The following is an 11,814-nucleotide window of genomic DNA, read 5'->3' on the forward strand; positions in this document are numbered from 1 at the left end:
TGCCCAGCAGTGGGATTGCTGGATCATAAGGCAGTTCTATTTCCAGTTTTTTAAGGAATCTCCACACTGTTCTCCATAGTGGCTGTACTAGTTTGCATTCCCACCAACAGTGTAAGAGGGTTCCCTTTTCTCCACACCCTCTCCAGCATTTGTTATTTGTAGACTTTTGGATTGCAGCCATTCTGACTGGTGTGAAATGGTACCTCATAGTGGTTTTGATTTGCATTTCTCTGATAATGAGTGATGTTGAGCATCTTTTCATGTGTTTGTTAGCCATCTGTATGTCTTCTTTGGAGAAATGTCTATTTAGTTCTTTGGCCCATTTTTTGATTGGGTCGTTTATTTTTCTGGAGTTGAGCTGTAGGAGTTGCTTGTATATTTTTGAGATTAGTTGTTTGTCAGAGTAACGTCTATTATTGAGAAACAAGTGGAATAGCTCAAACTGAGAAGCCAATTAGGGCATAGACCCAGGTAAGCCTGACTTTATCTCAAGCTTTCCCAGACATCAGATATCCTGCATGATAGCTCCATTCCAATTGTATTATTCATTAACATTTCCCTTTTATCAACTCAGTTTTTACACAATTTTGTTCTAAGCCAGAATACATATGAAAACACAGATTTGACACACTGATTATTCCTCACATTAAAATAAATCCCTAACAATTAACACCTTAAATATTTATCTGTGTACTCCTTGACATCAGTGAGCTCACTTCTCGCCAATTGTACACATTTCATATTTTTACAAACAGTTACACCTACAGAAGAATAAAAAACCCAAAAACCCAAGCACAGTAGGAAAAAATGAACCCAAAAATCAAAGATTTGGTCATATTTAATCAACTCTGTTCAAAAGAAAAGGTACTCCAAGCAGTGTTCTTAATTATAAAATGTTATTACCACAGTCCTTCTTTCCTTGCCAGCAAGCAGTGTTCATTGTTGCCCCTGTAACAGCCACTGCATTAGGAAAGCTGTGTCCAGGAATGTATTAACAGTTGGCAACTGCTTATCAGCAGATTAAGGGCACACGTTGCAAGAGCTCCTTAGGGCTGAAGAAATTTCAAGTACCAAACATCAAGATGGCTTTGAGAAACCCTGTGGCCAAAGCCCTCAACAGTTGTTTTTACCACAGTGCAAAAGACTTTTTTCCCAAGACTATATCTTACAATGTCCCTCAACTACAAATAATAGCATAATGACATTGGCTGCTACTTCAGTGGCTGTTGGAATACAGATGGGGTGATTAAGCTAATGAAATAATAGAATGAGCTCACATTTAGCAGTCTTTTGATACTAAAGAAAAATCATCCTGAGAATTCCAGTTTAATTATGGGTTTATATTAATCCCTTTTCAAAGAAACAAATCCTCAGCCCAAGATCTTTCTTGTCAGCTGAATCATTTGGGTTTGATTGGAAGGAAATGGAGGGCAGTTAAAAATGTGCAGCGAAAATCTATAGAAGAAACTATCAGAAATTATGTTTGGGGATGTTCTCTGAACACAATCTAAAGAAGAATGGTCAAGGATCAGGCAGAGTATCAGCCAGACTCCTCTTGGGACACTTAACAAGTCTGACAGCTTATGAACCCAAATGTGTGCAGGAGTCGGATAGGTATCATCCCTGAGTGAACAGACAGGATGGGAGTCAGGAGGGAGGAATGGAGCCAGGGAAGATTTCTTGAGCTTTTTAGAAGTGGCCTATTCTACTCAGCTCTGGCTGATGGTTACATGGCCACACTTTGAGGCTATTTTAAGGCAAGCCAAGGATCATATTTTCTATATGAAAATCCCTCTTTGGAAAGGTTATCATGGACTCCAAAAATTAGTTTAAACATTAAAAAATAACATCATCAACAAAACCCACTGACTAAGCCAATCAGATCGGCTTTTGAACCAGACAGACCCCTATAACTGGAGTATATGGGTTTGCCTCATATTATAGATGCTTGAGTACCCTTGTGGCTCAGCTGGTAAAGAATCTGCCTGCAATGCGGGAGACCTGGGTTCAATCCCTGGGTTAGGAAGATCCCCTGGAGAAGGGAAAGACTACCCATTCCAGTATTCTTGCCTGGAGAATTCCATGGACTTCCATGGAAGAGTCATGACTCTTTGCAACACGACTGAGCGACTTTCACGTTCTACAGCCTTGCTGCCCACTGAGACTCTAAATCATTGCAGAAGGGCTACATTATTCTTAATTCACTTTTATACCCTTTTCATGTATAAAAGCTGGTTTTAGAAAAGGCAGAGGAACCAGAGATCAAATTGCCGACATCCTCTGGATCATCAAAAAAGCAAGACAGTTTCAGAAAAACATCTATTTCTGCTTTACTGACTATGCCAAAGCCTTTGACTGGGTGGATCACAATAAACTGTGGAAAATTCTGGAAGAGATGGGAATACCAGACCACCTGACCGGCCTCTTGAAAAATCTGTATGCAGGTCATGAAGCAACTAGAACTTAGAACAAGTTAGAACTGGACATGGAACAACAGACTGGTTCCAAATAGGAAAAGGAGTGCATCAAGGCTGTATATTTTCACCCTGCTTATTTAACTTATATGCAGAGTACATCATGAGAAACGCTGGGCTGGACTGGAAGGAACACAAGCTGGAATCAAGATTGCCGGGAGAAATATCAATAACCTCAGATATGCAGATGACACCACCCTTATGGCAGAAAGTGAAGAAGAACTAAAGAGCCTATTGATGAAAGTGAAAAAGGAGAGTGAAAAAGCTGGCTTAGAGTTCAATATTCAGAAACTAAGATCATGGCATCCAGTCCCATCACTTCATGGCAAACAGATGGGGAAACAATGAAACAGTGGCTGACTTTATTTGGGGGGGCTCCAAAATCACTGCAGATTATGACTGAAGCCATGAAATTAAAAGACATTTACTCCTTGGAAGGAAAGTTATGACCAACCTAGACAGCATATTCAAAAGCAGAGACATTACTTTGTCAACAAAGGTCCGTCTAGTCAAGGCTCTGGTTTTTCCAGTAGTCATGTATGGATGTGAGAGTTGGACTATAAAGAAAGCTGAGTGCCGAAGAACTGATGCTTTTGAACTGTGGTGTTGGGGAAGACTCTTGAGAGTCCCTTGGACTGCAAGGAGATCCAACCAGTCCATTCTAAATGAGATCAGTCCTGAGTGTTCATTGGAGGGACTGATGCTGAAGCTGAAACTCCAATACTTTGGCCACCTGATGCGAAGAGCAGACTCATTTGAAAAGACCCTGATGCTGGGCAAGATTGAAGGCAGGAGGAGAAGGAGACGACAGAGGATGGGATGGTTGGATGGCATCACCGACTCAATGGACATGAGTTTGGGTAAACTCCAGGAGTTGGTGATGGACAGGGAAGCCTGGTGTGCTGCGTTCCATGGGGTCGCAAAGAGTCAGACACGACTGAGCGACTGAACTGAGCTGAACAACCTATAAAAAGGGCTTTCCAGGTGGTGGTAGTGGTAAAGAACCTGCCTTCCAATGGAAGTAGACATAAGAGACACAGGTTCAATCCCTAGGTTGAGAAGATCCCCTGGAGGAGAGCATGGCAATCCACTCCAGTATTCTCGCCTGGAGAATCTCAAGGACAGTGGAGACTGCGGGCTATGGTCCATAGGGTCACAAAGAGTCAGACGTGACTGACACAACTCAGCACACATGCACGCACCTATAAAAATATTTCACACCCAGTATATATACAAAAAGCTACTTGATACTCAAAATAATTAAGGAATTCCACAAAATAAGATGACACAGCACAGTGCTAATAGCTCAGCCTTCAGTCCTATCCAGGTCAACATTTGTGTCCAGATTTATAGAAGGACATCAGTGGTAACATGATCACATTTGCAGATAAGAATACAGAAAGGGACTGAAAAACTACATGAATTCATTTTGTTGAAAGATGATATTATGCCAGTTTAAGAGTCTGATCCCAATTTTTCTCACCTAGAAGCTGGACCAGTGACTTAATGTCTCTTAGCACTTAGGCCTTCCCTGCCTTTGTGCACTGTTGCACATCAATTCCTTTGTCCAGAATGCTCATCCTTACCCTAATGCCCAGCAAACTCCTGCTCATCCTCATGACCCAGCACAGAAGAGGCTTCCAGCCTCCTCCTAGAAGCCTTCCTGGACCCATCAAGGAAAGTAACTTCCTCCACCTCCTGAACTCCCATTAAATCATGCTTACACCAGCGATATTATTGTCCTTCTATCACAAATTCAGTTTCTCTACTTCCCATAGGTTACTTGGGAATCTAGACTACATTTCATGTATCTTGGTATACCCTGTGATTAACACGGTTTCAGGAAGAGTGCACTGTCCTTAAATGACTGATTTACAAAAAGAAAATTCCCAATTTACATAATGAAATATAAGCACTGGGCATGTACATGAGAGTTGTGTAGAAAACAGCCTGTTCGTGCATGCTCAGTCGCTTCAGTCATGTCTGACTCTTGGCGACCCTATAGACTGTAGCCCACCAGGATCCTCTGTCCATGTGATTCTCCAGGCAAGGATATTAGAGAGGGTAGCCATGCCCTCCTCCAGAGGATCTTCTCAACCCAGGGATCAAACCTGCATCTCTTGCATTGCAGGTGAATTATTTACCGCTGAGCCACTGGGGAAGACCAGAAAACAGCACAAATGTGAATCAATGCAAGATCCTCGAAACCGAGATTGTATTCTTTTACAGAAAGTCTTCTGTGTTTTTTCGGATTGTTGGCTGACATAGAGTAGGAGCAATAATCAGGTTCAGACTGAAAATTAATAAATCCAATACAAATGAAACAGAGGGAAGAGCTCAAGAAGCACTTAACAAACTGTACTAACCTCTGCACAATTTTGAACAGCAAGAAGTTCAAAGGCTTAAGTTTCTAGCATCAGGAAATGATGAGATGGAGAAAGCTTATGTGAATTAAAAACAAGGAACATTACTAAAAATAAAAAGGAACCTGGGTTCCTCCTTTGCAAACAGCCTTCCCTGGCTCTATTTCTCCTGAGTATTAGGTTGTTTTTTGTTTTTGTTTTTGTTTTTTGTGGTGGGGGGAACACATTTGTGGGATCTTAACCCACTCCAGTGTTCTTGCCTGGAGAATCCCAGGAACAGGGGAGCCTGGTGGGCTGCCATCCATGGGGTCGCACAAAGTTGGACACGACTGAAGCCACTTGGCAGCAGCAGCAGACCTGCTAATGAGGGTGGGGGAGGGGCAGCTGCAGGTTGTAGTGTAAGTAGATTTCATAGATCTTATATTGATAGGTCTTCTTGGTAGATAAGCCTCAAAAGCCTTTTGTCTATTTCGGCAACAAGGCAAGAGCTGATAACAGCAGTCAGGAAATTGAGTTGGGATATCATAACTAGATTTCAATATCTTTTAACTTCTGCTTGATCATTAGCCAAGAAAAGAGGACTGTCTCTTTTTTTAACTTTACTATCCTTAGCTACTCTTGTTTAATTCACACAATAGTTCTGACAAGTATGTTATTATTTACAGAGTTCACAATTTCCTGTGTTCATGGCCCTGCATAACTGGCCATATGGCTTAAACTAGCCCACCCTCTGGTGTGTTCCACGTGGCCAAGTGTCAATAGTACGTAGAGCATATCACTTCTCAGAAGCAGTAGAGATCTGATTCAAATCAAGATCTTTTACCTGACCACAACTTTTTTTTTTTTTAATTTATTTGGTGGTGCCAGCTCTTAGTTTTGGCACCCGGGATCTAGTTCCCTTACTAGGAATCGAACCAGGGCCCCACTGGGAGTGTGGAGTCTTGCCACTGGACCACTAGCAAAGTCCCTGGCCCTAACTTTCTGAAGAGGGCATGTGGCAGGCCTCAGGACTAAGAAAGGTTTAGAAATTTATTCTCCATGAAAAAACGTGTCTTCATGTTGAGGGGAAAAGGTCCCTTTGAAGTGTTATACTAACCCAGTTCTCTGAAAACAACCAAGAGGAAAAAGCACACTACCTAAAATTAGTAGTTGTGATTAGTGGCACCCTGCTTATTTAACTTCTATGCAGAGTACATCATGAGAAACGTTGGGCTGGCAGAAGCACAAGCTGGAATCAAGATTGCCGGGAGAAATATCAATAACCTCAGATATGCAGATGACACCACCCTTATGGCAGAAAGTGAAGAAGAACTAAAGAGCCTCCTGATGAAAGTGAAAGAGGAAAGTGAAAAAGTTGGCATAAAGTTCAACATTCAGAAAACTAAGATCATGGCATCCAGTCCCATCACTTCATGGCAAATAGATGGGGAAACAGTGGAAACAGTGGTTGACTTTATTTTGGGGGGCTCCAAAATCACTGAAGATGGTGATTGCAGCCATGAAATTAAAAGACACTTACTCCTTGGAAGGAAAGTTATGACCAACCTAGACAGAATATTCAAAAGCAGAGACATTACTTTGCCAACAAAGGTTCGTCTAGTCAAGGCTATGGTTTTTCCTGTGGTCATGTATGGATGTGAGAGTTGGACTGTGAAGAAAGCTGAGTGCCGAAGAATTGATGCTTTTGAACTGTGGTGTTGGAGAAGACTGTGGAGAGTCCCTTGGACTGCAAGGAGATCCAACCAGTCGATTCTGAAGGAGATCAGCCCTGGGATTTCTTTGGAAGGAATGATGCTAAAGCTGAAACTCCAGTACTTTGGCCACCTCATGCGAAGAGTTGACTCATTGGAAAAGACTCTGATGCTGGGAGGGATTGGGGGCAGGAGGAGAAGGGGACGACAGAGGATGAGATGACTGGATGGCGTCACTGACTCGATGGACGTGAGTCTGGGTGAACTCCGGGAGTTGGTGATGGACAGGGAGGCCTGGCGTGCTGTGATTCATAGGGTCGCAAAGAGTCGGACACGGCTGAGCGACTGAACTGAACTGAACTGAGTCCTATCTAGGTCACCATTATGTCAATGTTTATTTAAAGACATCAATGGTAAAATAATTGCATTTCTAGATGACAGAAATATAGAAAGACAGTAAAAATAAATAACCTGGATTAATTTTCGTGGCAGACTGTACAGTACCATTTAAGGACCTAATCTAGTTTTCTAACTTAGAGGTTAGACCAGAGATTTAACATCTCTTACCTGAAGGCTCTTCATACCTTACTACATTTTTCCTGTCTGTACAGTGTCCCACACCATCTTCTAAGTCTAGAATGCTCATTTATTCCCTAAAGTCCCTAAACGCTACTTATCCTTTATAACCCTGCTCAAATGGACATTTCCTCTGGAAACCTTCCTATCCCTTTGTCTGAAGTGCCCCTCAAAAAATGTCTTCACACAATGTTTTTACCTCTATCACACTGTAATAAAATCACGGGTGTACCATAATTTTTCTCTGCTTCTCTGAGGACCAAGAGTATGTTTCATGCATCAAGTTATACGCTATGACTTCCATAGTTCCAGGAAGGCAATGTCTTATCCACTAATGCTCATTTTATAAATTAAAAAAGTTTTTTCCTGTTAACAATGAGAAATGAAATGTACTAGAAAGATAAATGGTGGCTCTAAGGCAGACTGTTTTGTAGAAAATATCACAGATTAAAAAGAATGCAAGAATTCAAGCTCTAGCTTGGAATCCCCTCTTTAATACTAAATGTTCATTCTCTGGTAGATCTTACAGACTTTCTTTTAGGTGTTTAAGGTTATGCTACTTCACAGGAAGTGAGAGCAAAAATCAGGCCAGGGTAAAAACAAAAGAAAGTGAATTCAGTGCATGGGAAGCAGGAAAAAAAAAAAAGACAACAAGAACAGAAACTCATAGATGCAAACTAATTGCTTATAGGATTTTGTGCAATGAGAAATCCAGAGCTCAATTTTCCAGCACAGGGAAGTGAAGAGATAAAGAATATTTGGGTGAGAGGGAACCGGGACGATTACTAAAAATTAAACGGAGACCTGAATTCCTCTTGTGCAAACAAGCCTCCCTGACCCTTATTTGCTGAGTACTGGGCCTGCCTTTATGTACTTTAGTCTTTCAATGTGTTGCCCCCAAGCTAAGTTATAAAATCTAAGGCCATTCTGCAGCCAGTGATACTTTTTATCTGAAAGTCCAGACCCAGTGGCAGAGCTGGGCCCTGAACAATCCTAGATTGTTCAATTCTAGGCATCTGCCTAGAATTAGGTTTCCTACAAGAGAAGCAGCAGTGGTGTGTCCCTGGGGACACACAGATTGGCAAATGATGAAACAAAGAGGCTCATTGCATGAGTGGGCCCTGTGCCAGTCTGTGGGTTTCTTCATGCCCTAAACTTGGAACCCTCGTGTTTCTGCTGGCCCCACCCACAAGGACTGCTCTATATCTCCAGTCCCAAGGATGGGGGTACACCAGCTGCCCCTGAGCCCCAGGACATTCAGCTGGATCTGTTCTCACAGGAGCCACAGCAGAGGTACTGGGTAAGACAAGGAGCCCTAGGGCTTAAGTTAGAGCCCAGGGCACAGGACAGACTTTGGGGTGAGGAGAAAGGAGCTAGAAACACAGTGACAGCCGGGGTCTGCTGGGTGAGTGAGGAGGGACTGTACTATTAGTTGCTGGGATGCAAAATATACCCTTCTTTTCACAGGAAACATGGTTCCAATACAGCAGGATTCTCGGCTTCGTCTCATTTTGCTGCTGGGGCTCTTGGGAATGGTGATCTCACTCCATGCCCAACCTGGTACTTTAACCCGGGCTCAGTGGTTTGAGATTCAGCACATAAATATGGCCCACCCTCAATGCAATGCCGCAATGAGAGTGGTTAACCGTTACAGAATGGTATGTAAAAATAAAAATACTTTTCTCCACAGAACATTTGCTTATGTAGCTGGTATTTGTAACACCCGAAATGTAACCTGCTCTAAACCAGGCAGGATGAACTGTCATAATAGCTCAGTCCAAGTGCCTGTAACCTACTGCAACCTCACAAGACCTGCATTGAACTACACAGGCTGCCAATACCAACAGACAAGGGCATGGAGGATCTTCATCGTTGCCTGTGACAACAGATCACCTCGGGACAGTCCCAGGTACCCTGTGGTTCCAGTTCACTTGGATAACATCATCTAAATTTGGGGTCAGAACTTTGGCCTGTGCTTACCTGCCAAGCCCCATGGTCATAGCTGCAGTCCTATCTCCTGATCTTCCCGGGAGACCAGCATCAGTCCTCATGGCACCAGCCCCCCTGTGCCCTTTAAGCTTTGCTCAGCTGAAGCTACATATGTACCCACAATAAACTGTACAACATTACACACAAGGCTCTGTGTGTCTGCTTGTGCCCTTCTGTCGTGTGGCTACATCCTGGTCTAGAGGCATTTCTCCTTCTCAACAGAGATTTGTGGGAAAATGAGAGACATGAGGATAAGAGGTTCCTGTGTCTTGAAGTTGTGCAGACTTTTCCTTCTCTCTGCTGTAGGGCAGGAAACCGAGGCTTCCATTCATAGCTGACTGTTTCAGTATCAGGGGGCACAGAGTCCTCAGTAACTAGAAACAAATGTATTTTATTCTGATCGAAGAATCATACACTAAATGATAGCAGTAAACTATATGGTGTAAAAATGAAAAGAAAGGGGAATATCATAATTGTGATAAGACCAAAAGAATAAAGCAAATTTTAGGCTCAGAGATCCATTTTTAAATAAGTATATCAAATCTTCAGGTATGTATGGTCATCCTAGGGGTGGATCCAGTTTGAGTCGAATGTGGAATGATATAAAGTGTTCGGGTAGTACATGATCAGATTCTAGTACTACCTGGAGAAGGGGTGACACCCTTTTCTGAGAACTTCTATGCCCTGGAGGAGGCAGCAGCCTGTCATGTGGTGGAGAAGGTCAGGAAGGAGACCTGGAATGAGGCCCTCTCCCAAGGATCGGTCAGTGGCTCATTCACATTCAGGTCAGGAAGGGGCACAGGCTCCAGGACTCTGGAAATAGACTGACAGAAAGGGAGGCCGACAATGACAGCCCCTACTCTCCCTCCATCCCAGAGCTGCACTCAGGAATCAGTGAGGAGCAGGAAGGGAAAGCTCCTCACACACTGGGGTCAGGAGCAGCATTCAAGGGATTGCTTGGGAGACAGGCTGAATCTTTTGCAGGACTTCACGCAGAATAAAACAGAGGTGGCTTGTCATCAAATCTGTACCTCTGTCCTTGAGTCTGGTGTTTCTGACTTCCTTTATATCAGCTCCTTTTCCAGCTCCAGATATATAGCAATTTCCTTTCCTCCCACCCCCCTCATATGATCATTCATTCTTGCTCTTGGTAGTACTGCACACACCAGCTGCACTGGAGCATCTTCTCTGGAGAAGCCATTGGAAGATTTGTTCCTCTGGTTGGAGTTATTGCATGGAGATCCTAGGTTTGGAAAATTCTGGAGCTCAGCAGAAACCACTGACTTCAGGTTAATAAACAGTGGAAAGACATGATCTCACTCTCCCAAATGCTTTGGAGTAACAGAAGGAGGAGTTGGAATACTGCAAGGCTGGAGTCACATTGGCCATGATGCAGGATGCGGTGAACCTTCTTGTCTCTACAGAGCATGTGTCTCTTCCCAGACATGGACACAGCCTCTCTAACAGTTAACTCAGCTGCCCCATCATTCTCTGCCTTGTGTCATCTTCCCCTCGCCCATCACTCATCCCTTCATTCACTCAACAGATAACCGATGTGCAGGTATTGTCTTCTAGGTAGTTTTCTAAGGTCGTGCGGATGCAATATAAACACAGATACATTCCTGCCCTTATGGTGCCTCTTCTACTGAGAAGAATTGAACTTAGAAAATTATTTTTTTCAGGTGATAGGTGTCAGGGAGGAAAACTATACTGAGGAATACAATGTACAGCTATCTCTCGGTATCTTCAAGGAATTCGTTCCTCAACCCAGAAGATTTCAAAATTCACAGATGCTCAAGTCCCTTATTAAAAAAGGGTAGGACTGTTGGCCCTCCACATCCACGGGTCTCACATCCACGCAGCAGGCCACCTGTAGTGGGTCTCAGTTAGTTCATAGAAATCAATCTGCAGTGTGGTTGTCAGGGACCCAAAAAGGAGTAAATTCTGAGCAATATGAGAAGTTGGTCATTCAGAAACTAAGGGGATAGTCACACCGAGAGAAAGCATTCAAAGGGCCTGACAAAACTGGAGCCTATTATACAGAGTGAAGTAAGCCAGAAGGAAAAACACCAATACAGTATACTAACGCATATATATGGAATTTAGAAAGATGATAACAATAACCCTGTGTATGAGACAGCAAAAGAGACACTGATGTATGGAACAGTCTTATGGACTCTGTGGGAGAGGGTGAGGGTGGGAAGATTTGGGAGAATGGCATTGAAACATGTAAAATATCATGTATGAAACGAGATGCCATTCCAGGTTTGATACACGATACTTGATGCATGGGGCTAGTGCACTGGGACGACCCAGAGGGATGGTATGGGGAGGGAGGAGGGAGGAGGGTACAGGATGGGGAGCACATGTATACCTGTGATGGATTCATTTTGATATTTGGCAAAACTAATACAATTATGTAAAGTTTAAAAATAAAATTAAAAAAAAAAAAGAAAAAGAAAAATTGGTTTTACAGAACAAGAGCATTTTAATCATGAGCATTAATGATAGAGGGAAATGAGGCTCAGGTGCTTCATACCTGTGAAGATAGGTAAAGAGCAATTTCTTATGGGGTACCAATGGAGCATGTCAGATACTCTAATAATGTGACCTGAAGACGAGTCTGCCAGCTGTGCAGGAACTGTGGGACAGTCAGGAACTCATGCTACCCAGGCCAAATCCCAGAGGCAAGGGATAAGGTAATGGCAACACAGCAGAAGA

At 43.0% G+C, this 11,814-nt stretch overlaps 1 protein-coding gene across 2 annotated transcripts; it reads left to right on the forward strand.

The window, feature by feature from the left end:
• The first annotated feature begins 8,242 nt into the window (after window positions 1-8,242).
• Window positions 8,243-9,240, forward strand: LOC147364994 (non-secretory ribonuclease-like). 2 transcript variants are annotated; one of them, XM_086318883.1, is made up of 2 exons: window positions 8,243-8,397; window positions 8,572-9,240. In XM_086318883.1, the coding sequence occupies exons 1-2, from the start codon at window positions 8,325-8,327 to the stop codon at window positions 9,051-9,053; spliced, it is 555 nt and encodes a 184-aa protein (XP_086175009.1). In that variant the 5' UTR covers window positions 8,243-8,324; the 3' UTR covers window positions 9,054-9,240. The 2 variants fall into 2 exon arrangements, with proteins under 2 accessions (XP_086175009.1, XP_086175010.1); XM_086318884.1 differs by having other exon boundaries at window positions 8,292-8,404.
• Window positions 9,241-11,814: the final 2,574 nt, after the last annotated feature.

Source organism: Bos grunniens, chromosome 10 (genome assembly GCF_055505025.1).
Source record: "Bos grunniens cultivar Pamir isolate PY7600 chromosome 10, Bosgru_T2T1.0, whole genome shotgun sequence".
Taxonomy (NCBI): Eukaryota; Metazoa; Chordata; class Mammalia; order Artiodactyla; family Bovidae; genus Bos; species Bos grunniens.